This window comes from Amblyraja radiata, chromosome 6 (genome assembly GCF_010909765.2).
Source record: "Amblyraja radiata isolate CabotCenter1 chromosome 6, sAmbRad1.1.pri, whole genome shotgun sequence".
NCBI classification, from domain to species: domain Eukaryota; kingdom Metazoa; phylum Chordata; class Chondrichthyes; order Rajiformes; family Rajidae; genus Amblyraja; species Amblyraja radiata.
Window position 1 is genome coordinate 33,645,102 of NC_045961.1, and position 21,717 is coordinate 33,666,818.

General features: G+C 41.6%; 1 protein-coding gene across 2 annotated transcripts in view; it reads right to left on the reverse strand.

Annotated features, from left to right (window-relative positions):
- Nucleotides 1–21,717, reverse strand: part of tmem135 (transmembrane protein 135) — a 308,698-nt gene that overhangs the window by 38,070 nt on the left and 248,911 nt on the right. For both annotated transcript variants that reach the window (XM_033022460.1, XM_033022461.1), the window contains 2 exons: nucleotides 4,379–4,420; nucleotides 560–724 (listed from right to left, as the gene is read on the reverse strand). In XM_033022460.1, the coding sequence (XP_032878351.1) occupies nucleotides 560–724; nucleotides 4,379–4,420 (207 nt within the window). The remainder of the gene's footprint in view (nucleotides 1–559; nucleotides 725–4,378; nucleotides 4,421–21,717) is intronic.

Sequence of the window (21,717 nt, forward strand, 5' to 3'; positions counted from 1 at the left end):
AAATATGAATAGAAAATTTGTATTTTTCTTAAAATGTAGCTCATTTGTTTGATTATTAAAAACCCTCATACACCAAACAGCTAACAAAATAACAGTGGCCCGTTTTATTAGACCCCAAGAACCATTGTTCCCAAGTGTACAATGTCTGTGAGTCAGTGTAGCTCCATCTAAAATAAAATACAACAGGTCAGTCACCCTCTCGAAATATTATACGCTGAATTTTTCTCAACTAGACAGCAGGATAGTTTGGAATATTGATAGGCACATAAGCTAAAGTACGTCATATTATCCACAGAGGGCACGATAATTATGCAATCTGAAATCTCCTCTGATTTGTCAGAGTATCCAAGTCATCAATACAATCGCATAAATGGCCACGTTTTAACTTCTCACCAGTTTCTGGTGACATTTGCTTTCAGAAGGTGAAAACCAACATTTGGGAATCAGTTATGAGACAATACTTATCCTTGTTTTTTGTTAATCTATTATTCAGTTATACTGTTAGTCAATGGATAAAATGCACAAAAAAATCTGAGGAGAAATTAAAATGTTTCCTTACATTCTGGCAATAAGTTGTCTTGTCAATGCTATGAAAGATGCCTTGGTTTTCTTGGTCCGACCTTCTAGTGTCTGGTGCTCAGTGATATGGCCACTGGTTGTGCTGGGAATCCGGTGTTCTGCCACAACTGAATGTGTTGGAATTTCTTCTTTTCCAACAATAAATCTAACAGACAAGAATTAATAGTGTAAAGATGAAATCAAATTCAATCAACCAACAATGTAAAATTGTTTTTTAAATGGCTTCAATTTTAGACATTGAACCATGGCATTCCTTACAAAATAAAAATCAATGATTTACTTTTGAAACGTTTGACTTTTGACTTTATAACATCCTATAGCTTTCTGGATAATGTATCTACACTTGCTCCAAATGTTGAAGGACTTGATTTAATCTTAATGACGGTGGCAGTTGAGATATTAGTTTGGCATTTTGACATCTGTTTGCTAAGCAGGGGATGCAGTCGTATATGCTTCCAGCTTTCCATTACTACTCAGTGAGCCAAAGGAGAGTGAAAGTTTAATGAAGAACGAGTAATCTACCCATATTCAAGCTGTACATGTAGGACTACCATTTGTTTGAGGTATATGATAATTTTGGCAGGTTCAGGATTATTCCGCAGCGTGAATTAGTATTTCCAGTATGTGGAAAGGGAAGAGGAAAAAAAATTGAAAAGCATAGAAAAATAAAGATATAAATGAGATCCCAAACAATGAACCAAACCATCTGAAAACTGGTATTTTCTTAAACCAAAAGACATTAGAAACATCTTGTTAATCACACAAGATTGATGATTGATAACAATTATTGTGCCGTGATTTGGCTTGGTGTTAGTATTAGTTTATTATTGTTACGTATACTGAGATACAGTGAAAAATGTTGTTTAGCTTGCTCTCCAATAAATGACACCATACAGAGTACACATCATCACCAGCGATCACTCAAAATCAGGTATGATTGTCCTCTATAGCTGGAGAGGCCCAGACTTTATTGCAGTGAGTGGTATTGGTGGTGAGATGTGATTGGACCATCTTGATGGCGTGTCTCTCCTTTCTTTGCTGCGCTTATGTTTTGCAGCCTTCCACTAACCTTCAGGTGGAGTGCAGCTCCTTTGTAAACAGTGATTTTCCATGTTGCTCCATCTGGTGCTAAGTCCTCCCAGTTGATGGGGCTTATGGGGCACTTTTTAAGGTTGATCCTGATGTTTTCCTTATAGTGCTTCTTCTGATGTCTGGGGGGGGGGTTGCTGTCCTTCCAGTAGTTGGGAGTAGAGCATTTGTTTTGGGAGACAGATGTCGGGCATCTTCAAAACATGGCCAGTCAATCTGAGCTGTGTTTGATGGTGGTGATGATGGAGTGAACATTAGCCGCTTCCTGCACACTGGTGGTAGTGAATCTGTCTTCCCTGTTGATTCATAGGATCTTCTGGAGGCTCCGCAGGTGGTAGAATTTGAGGGCTCTGGGGTGTCTGGTGTTGGTGGTCCAAGTCTCAGCTCCTTATAGTAGGGTTGAAAGAATAATGGCTTTGAAGACAAGCAGTTTGGTCCTCACTTGGAGGTCAGGGTCTTCAGAGACCCTACTCCTAAGCCTGACAAAACCTATGGTTACACTGCAGTGTTGGTGATATATTTCATTGTTCCGATCTGCATTGGAGAAGGAATGGCTACCAAGATGTGGAAAGTGATCCATATTTTCCAGATGGCAATTGTTGACATAAGTGCATTCAGACCATACACAAGTATCATATGCAGTGCAAAGAGAAAATAAACAGAGTGCAGAATATAGTGTTACAAGTACAGAGGAAATGCAGTTAAAAAAGGTGCATGCTGCAATGATATAAATTGGGAGGTCAGGCATATATCCTTAGCTTATGAAAGGTATGTACATTAGTCTAACAACAGGGGAAGAAGCTTTGCTGAATATGGTGGGACATGCTTTCAAGCTTTTGTGTTGTCTGCCTAAATGGATGATTGTGATATAAGTGGTCCTTAATTATGTTGGCTGTTTTCCTGAAGCAGCAGGAAGTGTAGATGGAGTCGATATTGGGGGAGGGGTTTGCATGATGGACTGGGCTACATCCACAACTCTGCAATTTCTTGCAGCCTTGAGCAGTTGTCAAATCAAGTTAGTAAACAAACATTGAGGAAGTGCAGGCGCTGGTTGTTTTATTGACTATGGTATTAATGTGGTTGTAACAGGACAAGTTGTTCTTTATATTTATGCCTAGGAGCTTGAAGCTCTCAGCTTTCTCCATTTCAACACCACTGGTGCAGATTGGGGCATGTACACCACCCCGCTTCCTGAAATCGTTGATGAGCTCCTTTGGTTTCCTGACATTGAGGAGGGGCTAAGAACGCATCCTTGCAGGGCACCAGTGCTGAGAATTATCGTGGAGGACATTTTGTCACCTATCCTTAATAATTATGGTCTATGGGTCAGGAGGTCGAGGAGTGCCAAGACCTAGATACAGGGGTTTGTTTGGAATTTTGGTGTTGTATACAGAGCTATGGTGAATAATAGGAGATGTGCATAGGTGGCCTTGTTATCCAGATGTTCCAAAGATAAGTGTAGGACCAGGGAAGTGGTGTCTGTCATGGGCCTGCCGTGTGCTATTAGTGGTGCACATTTCAATACATTGGAAGTATCAGTGCCAAATTCTCGTACTTTAGCTTTCAAATCTCAAGAGTGTATAACCTCTTGCTTTGGACGTGACTGGCAATATGACAGTGCCTGATACAGATCTACTCTATTTTAGTTAGTATTAACCACCAAGAACCAAAACGTATAGAATCATGGATTTACTGTAATAGCACATGAGTAGTATTGTCCCAAAGGACATACAATTTTTTGTGAGCTTATAGAATATAGAAAAGTACAGCCCTAGAAATAGGCCTTTTATCCCAAATAATCTCTGGTGAACAAGATGCCAAATTAAATTAATCCCTTCTGCCCGCACGTGATCCATATTCCTCCATTACCTGCACATTTCCCTGCCTGTTAAATGCGACAAGCTACCACCCCTGGCTGCACATTCCAGGCACCCACCATTCTGGGTGAAAAAAGCACATCTCCTTTAAACTTTCCCCCTATCACCTTAAAACTATGTAATCTTGTATTTGACATTTCCCTCCTGGGTCAAAGATTATGACTGCCTGCCCTGCCCTTAATGAAGATTGATTCGAGGTATCTTACTCGGAGATATAATTCTCTTGCCAAAATAAAGAAAACCTTTACTATACAATCAACCGTTATTATAAGATTGAAATTGTTTTCCAATTGACAATTTCTTCCATCATTCTATAATTAATAGTTAGCAAAGTTTATTTGGCACGGCTACTTTTATTTTCCTTTACTGTCTAATATTGCTGAATATTGCTGAAATAATGTCACAACAAATTTAATTCTCATGGAAACTCAATCAAAATAAAAACATGTGCCGGTTGAGAAGTCTATTTTGTTTCTGTCTCTTTGGTGTCACAGAACTCTGTACCTATATATTTCTTGGGAGTTAAAGATAGATGTATCTGTTTTTTTCTTGATGCCAGCACTCAGAACAGCTCGCTGCAACTAGGGAGGATCGTTTTGACAATCTCATAACAGCAACAAATATACATGTATGCTTTAAAATATAATGTTGCTGTAATTCATCATATGGCATCAGCAGGTATGAGAGTGTTGACGCCAAATTAGAAAACTGTCCATGATGGCTGTCTATTTTTGAAACTCATCTGCAATGGACAATTAGGCTAATGTTTTGTCTGTAAAACAGACCATAAACAAGTCAATATTATTTTAGAAAATTTGAATTATTATACTTACTTGAGTGCAGAGAAAGCAAATCCCTTGAGGCCATCTTTGCATCTGGAAAACAAATGCCGCAGTTCGTGAATGATCTTAGAACTTCAATTCCAGAAAATATACATAAAACACCAATGTCTGACAAACATCAAGGTTTTACATAATACATTATGAGTGCAGAAACCCACAATTTGGCCTCACAAGTTCACATGGTGTTTTTATGATCCTTCTACTCTCAGTCTAAACTTAGAAACGACTATTTCTTTCTCCCACATGTTAATCCAACCATACCTTAAATGTGTCATTGTAAGATGGTTATCTAGTGCCAACAAGCTCCACATTCTTACCACACCTTCATTCAAGATTCTTCTAAATGCCCTGATGGATTTATTAGTGACATATTTATAGCTCCTGGTTACCCTTCACCCTTACAAGTGAAAACATCTCTATGTCTACTCTATCAGGCCATTTAATAACCTTAAGGCCTCTTACCAGGAATAATAATGATAATAATTACAGTTCAAGATTTGATTGGGGGATAAGAACATCATCTACCCATAGAGCCAGAGGGTAATGCTGGAATAGTTAATAAGCACATTCTACCAGCCTTTAACAAGGAAAAGAATGCTGCCAACATTTCAGTGGAGATAATGGATGGGATGAAAACTGATCTTATAAGGAAAAAATCACCATGCTTAAAGTAAGAAATTCACTAGGACTGGGGAGAAAGTATACTACTGGATATATATGCTAAAGGAGTTGTGGAGGCTTGCTCTAACCTTCTAATCCTCTGGATTCATAAAGACTTTACGGAAATCACACCAGATTGCTAATAAAATTGTGGCGACTTGCTGTAATCAAATAATTCCCTGGATTCCAGAGCATTCTTGGACAGATTTCACTAAAACAGGCATGGTAGGCTAAATGACCATCTTCCATATTAAATCATTTTGTAATTTTAACTGCAGATTCAAATTACAGCATTTCTGTATTGAATAGTTTTGTAATTTTAACCTCACTTTATAACTCTTTGCTTTGGTACTTTTGTTTCTGAATTTAAGAGCTTCCTGTACATCCTTTGTCCATTTGTTGAATCAGGTCACTTTTTCCTCAATGTTGTTGCATTTTGCTTTCAAATCTCTCTGAACAATAGTATAATGCTGCTAACTTTAAACAGATTCAACTTTTGTCTCCAACAATACCCCTGCAGGTCTGCTGAGCTTCAGCTTCAGATCATTGAAATCGCATCTCAACATTGCCAGTCGATAACTTGCATTTGCAGTTTTATGGAAAGGTTATCCCTTGTGAAAAAAAAATTGGTTGTTTTAAAAATTCTTCTCACCTATGGAAAGTATAAAACCCCTAGTTCCTTAAAGGGGCTGCCCCACTTGGGCGCCTAATCTGCGAGTTTAGAAGAGTGTCTTTGACCTTCAAACTCACAGCATGGTCGATACGCGGTCCTAGGAGGTCCTATGAGGTTGCTGGAACTCTCCTTCATGCTCGAGGGAAGTTCCCGAGGGAAGTTCCCGAATATTTGTGGTCGGGTAAATTTTTTCCGCATATTGAAACATTTTCCGCAAGTAAAATTTGGTCGGCATGGTTCTTTTTGGTTCGTAGTGCAGTGGAGTGGGGGTCATTATTTAGTTACAGGCAGTTGAGGGCAGCCGTAGGCAATCTGCTTCGCTGACCGGACCAAGGAAAACCGACCGGTAGGTAAAATGCCCGCTAAACTTTATTAAACTTCTTAAAAGTGTCTCCATTCCTTCTCCCCCCCCTTCTTCACCCTTCTCTCCCCCCCCCCCCCCCCCCCCCACGCCCTCTAAAGGACATACCGCACACTGTGGCAGCCGTTTAACTTCCTCTTCATCACGCAGGCAGTGTGTGTGTGTGTACACGGTCAATCCAGCTCGCTGTTTCAACGCGGACGGTCAATCCAGCTCGAGGCTTTCTTTATGTCACACAGGTCTACTTTATGTCACATAGGTTGGACAGGTCCATGGACAGGAAAGGTTTAGAGGGATATGGGCCAAACAAGGGCAAATGGAACTAGCTTAATCAAATTAGATCAAATAGAACAAGTTGTCCTACAACTTTAGGCTGTGCCCGCCATACGCAAGAAGAAGAAGGACTAGCTTAGATGGGACATCTTGATTGCCATGGATGAGTTGGGCCAAAGGGCCTGTTCTCATGATGTATGACTATAACTTAACTTGGCCATATCCTACAGGCTAATCTCGGTATCCAACATGATCATGCTGCTGAATAAAAATCCCTCAAAGTCTTTGACAGCTAGCAAAACCAATCCACCGCTTTGCTCGCTGCCATAACTATTAACATTTTCTATATGTTTCTGACTGTCTCTGATATTCAGGAATGTCTACTATTTTTAAAAAGTAAAAAATTAAAATTTAACATTATTTTTAAATATTAAAAACACAAAAACATAAAATAATGAAATATTTTACAAAGACTATACAAAAGGAAATTAAAAATGTGACTGGCTTTATTTTCTTTTGTCTTCCCCAAGTCCTCCATATAGATTCTGCATGAGGTTTAACATGCAGAACAGTGGCTATGTGCACCGGCAAAATGGATTGGAGCATTCCAGCAGGAAGTTTGAGACTTCTGCACTTGCACAGGAATCCTGAAACTTTATCAGCACTTTTTGCTGTGAAAGGCTGGCAATCATAAGTGTAACCCTGTGGAGAGAAGGAAGGAGTGACTTTTCCGGCTCGAGACCCTTCTTCTCTCAGAGATGCCTGTCCCGCTGAGTTAAGGGGCTGTCCCACTTGGGCGACCAAATTGGCGAGTTTAGAAGAGTTTGTAAAAATGACATGTTGAAGACCTCCTTCAACTATGTAGAAGACCTCCTTCGACTATGTTGAACACCAGCTTCGACTAGATACGACTAACTTCGGGAAAATTGGACACCGAATAGTGGAGAGTGAAGACGACCTTCTTCGATCTCCATCAACCTCCCTTCGACTATGATGAAGACTAACTACGTCTAACTTCGACTACCTTCGAGTACCCTCGATTACCTACGACTAACATGCTGACCTACTTCGACCTACTACGACTAAACCTACGAGTAAAAAAAGCATTGATTTTTTCCATGGCGACCTTTTTTATTCGCGGGCATTTTCTAACATATTGAATAAAACGCCGCGACCTAGCTGAGGCCTCGAGTATGCGGAGACCACTCTCAACCATGAAGGAGAGTTACGAAGACCTCGTACGACCTCGTGTCGATCATGCTGCGAGTATGAGTCGAGGGCAAACTCGCCAGAACTCGCGGATTAGGTCGCCCAAGTGGGACAGGCCCTTTACTGCAGCATTTTGTGTCTATTTTGGGTTTAAACCAGCATCTGTAGTTCCTTCCTACACGTAAGTGTAACCCTTGTATTCCCTTAGAAAAATCCTGGCTTTTGTCTTATTTCCCCGGATCAATAATTTGGTTGACACCGTGGCTAGCGTGACCAGCGTACTAGGTACTAGAATACCTATTACTAGAGTAATTCCCTTCAAACTTCTCAAAACACCCAAACGCCCCATTTATCACATACAAAATTAAAGTTGGAGTTTCATCTACCCAAACTTTTATTATCACAATTGCACATATAATCTGAACATATGTGTAAAAGACTGCGGTGTGAGAGAAGTGGAAAAATAATTTGAGTATATCATCTGTTATTCATGAAGAACAAACATTAACATTTTACATGTTTCAATTTTAGGGTGGAACAATCCAAATAAGTTACATTTAAATATTTCCTAAAAGAATGAGTACATGGGCAAATAGTGAAGATGTACATGGAACTTACAAGAATATGTAATTATACCTAAAATATGTGTGTCAATTTGAAGTTTCTTTCACAAAATGTTACATTTGAACTTAGCATTTTTCCTAAATTATGTGTTTTATTGCAGTTCTTAAAGCTGTCTGGAGAGGTCCCCATTTAACAATTTTTCTTATTTAATTCATTCTTCAACCACAAATTAGGATCATATTCCATGATCAATGTTGGTTTTATTTCTTCAAAAAAACGAAATGTATAGTCCATTCCAACGTTACATGCTACCTGTCAGAGTAATCTCGTTGAATAGAAAAGGAAGGCTTACCAATACTTTATTTCATAAAGTAGGAAAGTAAACTTGTATCAATATTAGTACAGGTTTTTCAGTAATAATACATAAAATGAAGATTAAAACAAATGCCAGCATTAAAAGGATCTTGCCTTATGCACCCCTTCTTTTTGCCCAAAAACTGATGGCCAAATATTTGAAAGTACCTCATCCAAACTATGATATCCCTTCCCTAAAAGCCCTGTCCCACGGTACGAGTTCATTCCAAGAGCTCTCTCAAGTTTCAAAAAAAATCAAACTTGTGGTAAGCACGGAGAATGAAGGTAGCGGGTACGTCGGAGCTCGGGGTCATCTCTTAGCAGCTCGTAACGCTAACGGCAGGTACTCTGGAAGGCTCGCTAACGACAGGTAAGCTCGGCAAAACACGTGAAGATTTTTCAACACGTTTCAACATGAAAAAATGATTTTGCAACATGTTGAAAAATGTCCACGAGAGCCCCGAGTACTGACGAGCGGCCATTACTGTAAATCTCCGAGTTCGAATCGGGGCAAACTCGGGAGAGCTCTTGGAATTAACTCGTATAATCTCCTTATTTCTTTTTCCCTTTTAAAATCCTCCTTGAATCTTGTTCCTTCTGTGAAGCACCTTCGACATTTTTCCTCATGTAATAAGTCTACGTTTTTGTTGTTGGATCTTTACCTATTCTGCCTCTTAGGCAGACCTATGAAATTAAGGATGACTTCCTTTCACTGTGTGTTTGTGTATTCTGAGGAAGGTAATGGGATAATATGTGAATTGCAGACTCTTCCAGGTATGTCGTAGGAGATGGTCGATGGGACAGGTGCATGGCTAGTTTGAGAGGTGGTGTCCCACTTAGGCGATTTTTCAGTGGTCTGCCAGCGGCTGTCAAGTTGCCGGCAGTCGCCTGAAAAACCGGGTACTGGAACGGCGACTCCCAGAGTGCAACACACACACGCAACACACACATCACTTCCTTCACCAACCCGTGTGCATTTTTTAGAAAGCAATCCCCCCTCTTGCCCGGTCTAAAAAATTCACACGGTGCAAAGCCAAGGTGATACAGACGCACACCGCGATGAACAGGAAGGATGGCTAAAGCAGAGTGTACGTTAAGTCCTTTAAAAGAGGGGGGGGGGGGGGGAGAGGAGGAGAGGGGAGAAGGGGGGGGGGGGGGGGGGAGGAGTGGAGACAACTTTTAACAAGCCAGAGATACATGGCTGTGAAGCTCGGCGGACATTTAACATTACCGGTCCGTTATCCTCGGTTCTGAAAACCACTGCTTACCTTTTTATTTCCAATGAGCCAATGAAATTCACCGGTCAGCACCGGCTCCAACCTACGAGAACCTCCGAGAACTTTCGACCTCCTGGCAACCCACTAGAACCTCCTGCCGACCCACCTAGGGCTCGAGAATTCTCGCTACTCTCCATGGCGGCTTCATTCTAGTTGCCGGTAATTTTTCAACATGTTAAAAAATTCACGGCGACCTTAATGAGGCCGCGACTAGTTCCCAGAATGCAGGAACTCCTCACGACCATGAAGGCGACTCCCCGGCAACCACCCGCGACCATGTGACGACTGCTTAGACCCCTGCAGTCGCCTAAGTGGGACAGGCCCATTACCACCTGATATTCTCCTCCCAAGACTCTCCGAACAGAGTGCCTGATTCGGGAGTCTTGTGAACAACATCGCCATCCCAACATAGTCAAGTAAGAGTAACACAGGCCTCGATGGTGTGGACATTAGCCTGTTAGAGGACACTGACTTTGGTTTACTTGTCCTTCCTGTCAATTTGAAAGACAGCATTGGTGTTGTTTTTCACTGGCTTTGAGATGCATACTCATCAACATATGGGAGGGCAGGGATCACTTCTGCTCGGTATGATTAGGGAAGACCAATAAATGACAAAATGTTCAGTGCATGTCAATGGTGGGAAAGTTAATAGAGAGAATTTTGAGAGGCAGGGTTTATTTGCATTTGGAAAGACAAGGTCTGATTAAGAATAATTAGCATGACTTTGTGCATGGAATATCATGTCTCATTAATTTAATTTTTGTTTTGTTTTTTTAAAGTGGTGACCAAGAAGATTTACAAGTGCAGGGCAGTAGATGTTTTCTACATTTAGGAAAACATTTGCCAAAGTCTGGCATCCAATGTTGGTCCAGGAGGTTAGACCATATGAGATACATAATTAGCTTGGTGGTAAGAGACAGTGGGTGGTAGCTGTGGATTGTATTTCAGATTGGAGACTTGTGCCCAGTGGGCTATCATAAGAATTTTTATCACATATATTAATGATTTGGATGAGAACACTGGTGGCATAATTAGTATGTCCGGAGATGACACCAAAATTGGTGGTATCGTGGGCACTGAAGAATGTTTTCTAAGGCTAGAATAGGATCTAGAAGAACTGGGAAAATGGGACTTGAAATTTAACTTGTACAAATGTTGAATGATGCATTTTGGGAAGTTAAACTAGGGCAGAACGTACACATTGACCGGCAGGTAATGTTGTTGAACATAGTGCATTGTTCTCTGAAAGTGATAACACAAGTTGACAGGGTGGTGAAGCATGCTTGCCTTCACCGATCGAAGCACAGAGTACAAACATTAGCTGGTTGTGATCAAGCTAGGTGGGTGCAGAAAAGATTTATAAGGATATTAAGTGCTGGGATAATTCAGCAGGTCAGGCAGCATCTCTGCTGTCCCTTATCTATGTTCTCGGGAGATGCTGCCTGACCTACTGAATTACTCCAGCACTCTGTGTCTTTTTGTGTACTAACCAGCATCTGCAGTTCTTTATTTCCACTTCTTCAGAGGGATATTACCTGGATTGGAAGGTTTGAGTTGAAAGGAAAAACTTAATAGAGTGGATCAGTTTTCCCTGGAACAAAGGCGGCTGAGAAGTGACATAATAGAAGTATATCAAATTATGAGAGGCATAGTTAGGGTAGTTAGCCAGAGTCTGTTCCCATGATAAAGATCTCTAAAACTGGAGGGCATAGTTTTAAGGTGAGAGGGAGGAGAGTTAAAGAGAATCTCGGGGATCATTTTCTTCATGTGCATAGTAACTGTTATCTGGAAATGATCTGCCAGGTGGAAGCATGAACAGCATGAACAGGTATTTGAATAAGTAAGGCATAGGGAGATATGGAATTAGCGTGGATTAATTATATTAGTATAGATGGATATGGCAGTTAGTATTAAACTTGATGGGCTAAAGGTTCTGTTTCAATGCTGTACATCTCTATGACAAGATCTGCAAAGTGTCACAGCTTAATGTTGCCCTAATGTTTGCTGTAATTGGCACTTGGGAAGAGACTTGGGTTATCTGCCAATAAACAAAATAGGGCTGGTTTAATCAGAATGACATGGGACATCAACTACAACCACATAGATTGGACTGGACTGGAATCTCCATATTTATTCAATGGAAAAGGGAAGTTCTTTACACACCTTAAGGGGCTGTCCATACATGTCCTAATGCGCGAGTTAAGAAGAGTGTCTTCGACCTTCATGCTCGAGGGCACTCGCCTGGAAATCCTTGAGCAGGATTGACCGTCTGTGTTGAAACCGCGAGCTGGATCGACCGACTGCGCGCGCACACGCAAACACATCGCAAAGACAGGGGCCAGGGAAAGCGGGGGAGCGCTGTCTGAAATTCACACCCACGATGAAGAGGAAGGTAAAACGGCTGCACAGTAATGGTAAGTCCTTTAGGGGGCGCGGGGGGGAGGGGAGAAGGGGAGAAGGGGGGGAGCAGGGGATAGAAGGGCAGAGAAGGGGAGAGAAGGGGGGGAGAAGGGGGGGAGGGAGAAGGGGTGGGAGGGAGAAGGGAGAAGGGGGGGGAGGGAGAAGGGAGAAGGGGGGGGAGGGAGAAGGGAGAAGGGGGGGAGGGAGAAGGGGGGGAGGGAGAAGGGGGGGAGAAGGGGGGGGAGAAGGGGGGGAGAAGGGGAGAGGAGAAGGGGAGAGGAGAAAGGGGGGGAGAAAGGGGGGGAGAAAGGGGGGGAGAAAGGGGGGGGAGAAGGGGGGGGAGAAGGGGGGGAGAAAGGGGGGGGAGAAGGGGGGGGAGAAGGAGGGGGGGGAAGAAGGGGGGGGAAGAAGGGGGGGGGAAGAAGGGGGGGGGAAGAAGGGGGGGGAAAGAAGGGGGGGAAAGAAGGGGGGGGGATAAGGGGGGGGGATAAGGGGGAGGGGATAAGGGGGAGGGGATAAGGGGGAGGGGATAAGGGGGGGGAGAAGGGGGGGGGGGGAAGAAGGAGTGGAGACACTTTTAAGAAGTCAGACAATGTTTAATAAAGTTTAGCGGGCATTTAACCTACCGGTCAGTTTTCCTTGGTCCTGAAAACTCCAATGAGCCAATCAATATGCCCGGTCAGCGAAGGAGATTGCCTACGGCTGCTCTCGACTGCCTGTAACTAAATAGCGACCCCACTCCACTGCACTAAGAACCATGCCGACCAAATTTTACTCGCGGAAAATTTTTCAACATGCTGAAAATTTTTCCGTGACCTAGCTGAGGCCAGGAGTATTCGGGAACTTCCCTCGAGCATGAAGGAGAGTTCCAGCGACCTCATAGGACCTCCTAGGACCACGTGACGACCATGCTGCGAGTTTGAAGGTCGAAGACACTCTTCTAAACTAGCAGATTAGGTCACCCAAGTGGGACAGCTCCTAAAGACAACAAAACAAACATGACATAAAGAACATTGTGAAAGAGCGCAGGAACTCAGTAATCTCTGACAGAGTGTATTTTATTATTTTATTACACAGCTGGCGTGCTGGTGCCTTCGGAACAACCTGGAGCTCAATGCTCTTAAGACAGAGGAATTGATAGTAGACTTTAGGAGAGCTCCCCTTCCCTTCACCCCACTCACCATCAACAACACCACACTCACATCTGTGGAATCCTTTAAGTTTCATGGGACCATCATCTCCAAGGACCTTAAATGGGGGGCCACCATTGACCCCAAGTCAAAAACCTCCTGCGGCAGCTGAGGAAACATATTCTGCCGCAGGCAATGATGGTATAATTCTATACTGCCATTGTAGTCAGTCCTCACCTTCTCCATCATGGTCTGATTTTGGTTCGGCTACCAAACACGACATCCGGCGTCTGCAGCGCATCGTTCGATCAGCTGAGAAGGTTGTTGGCTGCAACCTTCTCCCCATTGACGAACTATGCACTGCAAGGGCCAGGCAACGAGTGGGCAAGATCATCTCTGACCCCTCTCACTCTGGCCACAAATTCTTTGAATCACTTCCCTCTGGAAGGCGACCCCGGACCGTCAACGCCGCCACAGCCAGACATAAAAATGGCTATTTTCCACGAGCAGTAGCTCTACTCAATAACCAAAAGTCTGAGGCCTCCGTTAGCTCTGGTATTTTATTTCATTCACACGTTTACACTATAATGTTTTATTCTTAATGTTTTAATGTTTTATGTTTTATTCTTAATGGTTTCCTGTATGTCGTGTTGTTACTTGCGAGCGGAGCACCAAGGCAAATTCCTTGTATGTGTACATACTTGGCCAATAAACGTATTAATTCATTCATTAACCAATGCGTCTTTCTGCAATTGTTTCAATATTTTCTCTATTTGTATTCAATAAGAATAATATCTGTAAATTTGGTTAAATTATTTGGCAACTTCCATTTCATGTTAACAAATCTATAAGGGAGAATCACTGATGAAATGAAATAACATTGAGAAAAACTCTTATAAACAATAATTTTAACGTTCATATTTTCCATTACGGGAAATTAGGGAAAAACAATCAAAATGAATGAGATTGCATTAGTGTGTCATATTTCATGTGCATGCTCAGGAAAGTTCAAAGAATTTGAACAATATTGGAGTTTCAATCATCCTGTAGTGAAGAACAACTTGCACGTACACCGAATTTAATTTTTGGTGGCTAGGCAACAAACATTCTAAACTTTTTTTTTTAAACGGAAGGTAAAGGCTGGTTTCTATCCAACAATCACAATACTTTCATCCTGATGGAGAGGAAAGTAATCAAGTATATTTTCTTTATGCATGTTGAAGACTGTAAAACATTTTCTGCTTGGCAAAGAACACAAATCTTGATCATTCAGAATTTCATTGTAATGAATTGAAGACATTACCACAAAAACCAACTGCCCTCTGGACATGTCTAAGCTACATCCTTACATTTATTTTAGTCATCAAACCACATAAAACAGAATCAAAGTACTTTAGGTTATAGCATTAGTATTTCTTTCCAAATCAGCAGAATATAAGGAAAATTAGAAAAAATTCTTAATCCCAGTAGAAATGTGCCTGTTCCTTCCTGCCTTTTACATCCAGACATTAGGCATGTATTCTTCCTCTCTCATTAACCCCTGTGGCCTTTGTGTGAAGAATTATTTTCACATTACTGATCGTAACAAGGTTCTTTTGTAAGCATTTACTATTTCAATTGCCATGTATCCAAAATGCCTACAGGCATCAGGGATCACAATTTTCTCATAACACCGGACTGGCAGAATTGATGGGGGAAATCTCTGACAATATATAACAGCTAAACATCTATAAACAGCTCTCCCAGTAGTTCAGATGCCAAGCACACCTCCCAATGTGACGACAGGCAAGAAGACCGGAATGTTAATAAGGTGAAATCCTCCAACCCCAATTTCTGTTGAGTAGCTTGATCAAGATAATGCAGTGGTAGAGACACCATGATTGAAAAATTGTTGTGGAATTGTTGTAGCAAATCATTAGGATAACATTCCACTTTTTCCTCCACACAAGGAAAATGTCAGGTCAAGGTTATCTATGCACTTTGTGGAGGGAGACATCAGAATGCTGTTGATCAAGCCTATCAGTGCACGAGGCAATAGGCATGAATGAGAGTTCCATGACGCTGAAGATGAGATGGGGCAATGTAATCAAGTTAAGAAGCAAAAGGTATATCAAAGGGATACACGGTCAAAATGGGACTTGCCTTAATTGAATCCCTAGTCCAATGCTACACTATGATAATACGGTTGACCCATTAGTGACCAATGGTGGTCATTGCTAGAACAAAGCGGGATGATATGTTCCCCATCAAAAGCAGTGTTTTGCAAGTAATGGCCTAACTTAGCCTGATACAAAATTTACCTTAGCTCTGGTAAATGCCCAATGAAAATTTTGGTCTGCAGCAAAATGGCCGAGAAATAGTAATTAACTCATTTCATTCAATGCAAACTACACTGTTAATTCAATAGCACTGAAATAAACAGTGTTGATATAATCATATTTTGTGTACAAAAAACATTCCATATTATGACTCCAATTTAACTTGTTTCCTCAATTAGAATTTTATTCTGATTATACATTTTAACTTGCTTACTAGCTGAAAAACTCCCTATATATTTTACTTAAATTCACACTAATCTCATCTCTATTTAATTATTTTTTTGTACTTGGCTTCTTTACAATTACACTAGAGCTTCAGCTCGGATTTAAGAAAATAAATGTACACCTTAAATAAGAACAGAAATGTTGGAAATGCTTAGCAACATTTGTGGAAAGTGAAAACGTCTTGAAACATTAACTTTTTTTTCCCTTTCTACAGTTGTTGCCTGATCCACACAATTCCAACACTTTGCTCTTAGAAACATAGAGACATAGAAAATAGGTGCAGGAGGAGGCCATTCGGCCCTTCGAGCCAGCACTGCCATTCATTGTGATCATGGCTGATCTTAATTTAAACATTTCTGCATCGGTAGTATTTTGACTTTCTACCATGTACTTGTTACACTAAAATCTTCTATAAAGTATGTGCAGACCTAAGCAGAAGACAATCAGATAAATACAATTAGTCATACATGCATTCAAATAGCATCTTACCAAAACACCTTGCTGTGCTCTGCAAAATTACTTCAGAAATGCAGTGACTGAGATATGGGATACATAGATTAACAAGAGGAGGATTTCTGTTTCAAATCAGAGCGCTAGTATGTAGCAATTTGTCTGCAAATCTTAGGAAACAAATGACCAACAATGCAATCTCAAATCTGTTGCTAAAACTAATGATAGATTCTTGATAACACTTTCCGAACATAAGCATTCTATTTCAGTGTTGGTCTGCACATTTAAGTGTGGGGAAAAAAAGGTTAAAGTATATTCTGTCCTAGAATCAGATGTATGATGGTGGAGAGGCAATTTACAGAGGCCAATTAACCTACAAATCCATGCGTGTTTGGGATGTGGGAGGAGACTGGAGCACCTGGAAGAAGCCCACGTGGCCACAAGGGGAACATGCAAACTCCTCACAGACAGCATTGAGCCTGGATCTCTGAAAGAAAAACTAGAACAAACACTTCAACTCCTTTATGCATTCAAGTATCCTTTTAGATCTGTCCTCTAACTGTGCCTCTTTACATCAGACGAAGGAGGATTGCACAGCCCATGCTAATAAATAATAATTGTTGATGTTCTTCTTTTGGCCTCCAATTACTATTCTTGAACCCAAACCCACTGGAAGCTACTGAGAAACAATTGAGATGCCTACAGCTGATACACAGCAGCTACCATTAACTTGACCCTTCCCTTCCTAAAAACTAAAACTTTGCTTGACTTCTCAAACCGCCAGCCACTAACATTGCTCGCCAAGGATTTTAGAAAACAACCTATGCTGTGCTGTGCCCTAAAAGATGTTCTGCCCCTCAAAGAATACAGAGGAAACAAAAAGCTCATTGGTAATTAGTTGGTATGTATTATGAAACAAAGATAAGCCTTGCAAATCTCCTTTCACTTGAAGGAATGGAAAGTCCCCAGCTGAGTTATATTGGGCAGTACAATGCTGCATCTGTTAGTGCTACTGCATAACCACTTGAGGCCCAGGGTCAATCCTGACCTTAGGTGCTGTATGGAGACTCTACATTCTCTCCGTGACTGCATGGGTTTCCTCAAGGTGCTTCCGTTTCCTCCGTGTGGGTTGACTACTGTGAATTGCCTCAAGTGTAGATTAATTTTGGGAGGTGTAGGGGAATTGATGAGGATGTGAGAAGTTCGATTACTGTAGGATTGGTTAAAGATAAGTGCTTGATGATGGGTTCTGAATAGCCTGTTAACACGCTGCATGACCATAATATAGTCACAGCACATTTCAACTTCCTTCAAAATGATGAAAAATAATTGGCGACAATGACCACACTATCGAGCCAAAAGAAGCAGGAAAGCTCCTGAGATAGATACAAAATGATGCAGAAACTCAGCGGGTCAGGCAGCATCTCTGGAGAAAAGGAATAGACGATGTCTCAGTTAACATAGAAACATAGAAAATGGGTGCAGGAGTAGGCCATTCGGCCCTTCGAGCCTGCACCGCCATTCAATATGATCATGGCTGATCATCCAACTCAGTATCCTGTACCTGCCTTCTCTCCATACCCCCGATCCCTTTAGCCACAACGGCCACATCTAACTCCCTCTTAAATATAGCCAATGAACTGGCCTCAACTACCTTCTGTGGCAGAGAATTCCAGAGATTCTCCACTCTCTGTGTGAAAAATATTTTTCTCATCTCGGTCCTAAAAGATTTCCCCCTTATCCTTAAACTGTGACCCCTTGTTCTGGACTTCCCCAATATCGGGAACAAATATTCCTGCATCTAGCCTGTCCAACCCCTTAAGAATTTTGTAAGTTTCTATAAGATCCCCCCTCAATCTTCTAAATTCTAGCGAGTACAAGCCGAGTCTATCCAGTCTTTCTTCATATGAAAGTCCTGACATCCCAGGAATCAGTCTGGTGAACATTCTCTGGCAAGAATGTCTTTCCTCAGATTAGGAGGAACTGTACGCAATACTCCAGGTGTGGTCTCACCAAGACCTTTCTCCCAGTCAGGGGAGAGAGAAACTAGAGGTATGAAAAGGGAGAGAATAAATCAGAGTCGGCACCCATGTCCAAGGAAATGTGGAGCCCACAATGATCCATTATTGGCTGTGGAAGAGGTGCTAACAAGGGATACAAACAGTGAAACTAGCAGGACAACTAGGAGGGGACAGAGAGGGTATGCAAGGGTTACTTGAAATAAATATTCATACTGATGGGTTGTAAGTTTCCCAAGTGAAATATGAGGTGTTGTTCCTCCAATTTGCATGTGGCTTCACTCTGACAATGGAGGAGTCCCAGGAGATAAAGGTCAGTGTGGGAATGTGAAGGGGAGTTAAAATGTTTGGCAACCGGGAGATCGCGTAGGCCAAGGTGGACTGAGCGTATGTGTTCAGCGAAACGATCGCCCGGTCTGCACTTGGTCTCGCCGATATATAGGAGTCCACACCGAGAACAGCGCATACAGTAGATGAGGTTGGAGGAACTCCTGTGTTGCTTGGGAGCAATTGCGCAATAGCCAAAGGAGCAGCCCAGAATCAACGTTGATGCGATTACTTTATGGTTTCTAATAAGCTCAAAGACTCCAGTCAGCAGAGAAGTCAAAAGGGCAGTAAACACCAGCAATGTTTTAAAACATCGTCAACACCAACACCAATCCATGTGTCTGGCATTAATCTATCACTGGTCAGGGAAATAATTTGACAGTCCACACAACCACTTTCCCACCTCCCTGCACTCAATTGCTTACAAAACACTGGACCACCAATTGCTATGTGGGCAACTCTACCTTAGAAGTGGCAACACTCTCTCAAAAGGAAGGTTTTTGCATGAGGTATAATTGTTTCATTCAGACTCCACCACTGACCTCTCACATTTGGACCAGATTTCAAGAAGACCTGAAGCCAGGAGCCATATTGACCTTTCCTGTGCCAATGAGTAGCTGGTAAGGTGTGATGCACTCTCGAAAAACATTTGATGTGTGAAAACAACAATTAATTAATTCCGCCATCAGCAACTGATCCATGGCCAGTTCAAAGATCAAATCAGCTGCACATCACAATTCGATAATGGATCGAGGAGGATCTTCCTCCTCTAGTGACCTCCCTCCCACAAGGTCATAGTATTGTGCATAGCCTGATGCCACTGAATGAATTTCTAACCTTAATATTGAACTATGACTGTTTACCCAGCCATAAATCTGTGTGTTATCATTCTCACATTTCTAATTATCTTTCAACCAATATTGTGACTAGCTCTCCTTTTTTAGTTTTATATTTATCTCACTTGAAAACCTTTTATCTGAGAACACAAGGATCATTCCTGCACGTCTTAAAACCAAAATTCAGTATTAGACTTCGACATATCTACCTGCATCTTTGTTTCATCGAGTTGTTTTCCCCCTTAACACGAATTATAAGCACTTACAATTTCCCTTGTTGCCGTTCTTCCAATCTGTTTTGTCTTTGAAACTCATTTTCCGTTTTCCTGTTTTCGGAACAAATCTCGCCTCACTCCCTTTTGAAATGATGACAAGTTTTGCATATCCCTGCTCTTAGTTGGTTCTAACAAACCAAGTCTAACGTAGCAATAATGTTCCTAGCCCAAGGTTCAATGCAACTGACTGATACAGGTCTCACAGCCCCATGACAGCCTTGGATGCCCCACAGATCAGAAACACTCCCTCCCACACCAACTCTACACTTAACCATTCATTTGCAGTGTTATACTTCTGTATTCACAAGTGTAACATGCAGATGGGAAGCCAGAGATTATTACCTTCAAGTTTTTCTTTAAAGTATTATATTTCCTAGATCCCATATTCAGCCATCATTTTTCTCACTTTTGGTGACAACGTGAATCATAACCACCTCTTGCAGAATGATCCACAGCCACTGATCGCATGGCTGAGTAGACTTGATGGGCCACATGGCCTAATTCTGCTCCGATGCCTTACGGTCGTATGGACTGGAAGCAATTGATACCTGTGTTGGGAAAACTGACTTGGTATCCAACATTTAAATACAGAATGTGTAGGAAGGAACTGCAGATGCTGACAAACCGAAGATAGACACAAAAAGCTGGAGCAGGACAGGCAGCATTTCTGGAGAGAAGGACTGGGTGACATTTCGGGTCGAGATCCTTCTTCAGACTCTATTTGCATGATATATTTGAACAAAGGCCATGCAACAAAACTCAGTTACTGTAAAGTTAATGGTTTTCAGGCACCATTCTGATAACATTCAATTAATTTCTATATTTATTCATGTGTACATCCTCAAATGTTGTTGCCATGGCACTGCCGCATTAATTATTTAATTATTTTAACAGCGAATTTTACAATGATTATTTCAGGTCCTCACCACAAACTCAATTTTATCAGTGCTGATTTCATCATCCAACTGACCACTGAATCAGATAGTTATAACCTCAATTCTGTATTATCACCTTCCGGTGAGGTTTCCGTTCATTCCATCACCGCGATTCCTTCATTTCTAAGAGGGAATTTCACAAAAATATAAAGAACACATCGGCAAGGTTATGGAGGTAGGACCAGAGGGTTGCTATGATAGGGGCTAGTGCAGACAAGATGGCTGAATGGCCATCCTCTGTGCTGCACCCATCCTATGATGTTATTATCCAAAGAGCACCTAGCTCCACTCCAACAATGTTGGACTGATACCCTTAACTGTGATTATGTCAATTATTTCATTAGTTTCCAAAATATCCCCCCTATCTCAGCTCACTGTGAACTTCACCTAAACCTACACCACACCAAACCCATATGCCTCTCAGCACACTGCCTTCTCTATCTTGGCCCCTTGATTATTTCTCAAGTCTCTCAAAATTGTTTTTTTGCCTTTGTATTTATTTTGGCTTTCACCTATTAGTAAAAACTTAGCCAGCAAGCAAATAACTATCCCATCACCCGCCTCACTCTCCTTTTCCCATTTCCCTCTCCCTCTACTCTCTGTCTTCCAGTGCTTGAGCCCACCTACTGTCACAACTTTTATTTTTAGCCCAATACAGATGGTTATAACATTCAAATGGCTAGTCTCCCTATACCAGAAATGTCTTATTTTACCATTGTAAAGCCTGCAGACTTTAAAAAAATATAATTAAGTCACCTTATATAATGAAAGTTATTACTGTATTGCCAAAAGTTTGTGGTATCCTGTTTAGACTGACTGCTCCAGACGTACTTCAACTCTAATCTGCTTGAAGCTGAATTCTGGCATGTGCACCCCACACAGGAGAATTATTTCTTCCTGCTGGGACTCGGTAGAATCGGTATATGTACAGCATGAGAAACAAAGTAGGTTTGTGCAGAGGACAGATGTATTCTGATTACACAATCCGAGTTCAACCCAGCAGCCTAAATGATTACTCACCAAGTAATATGGAGAGCAAATTTTC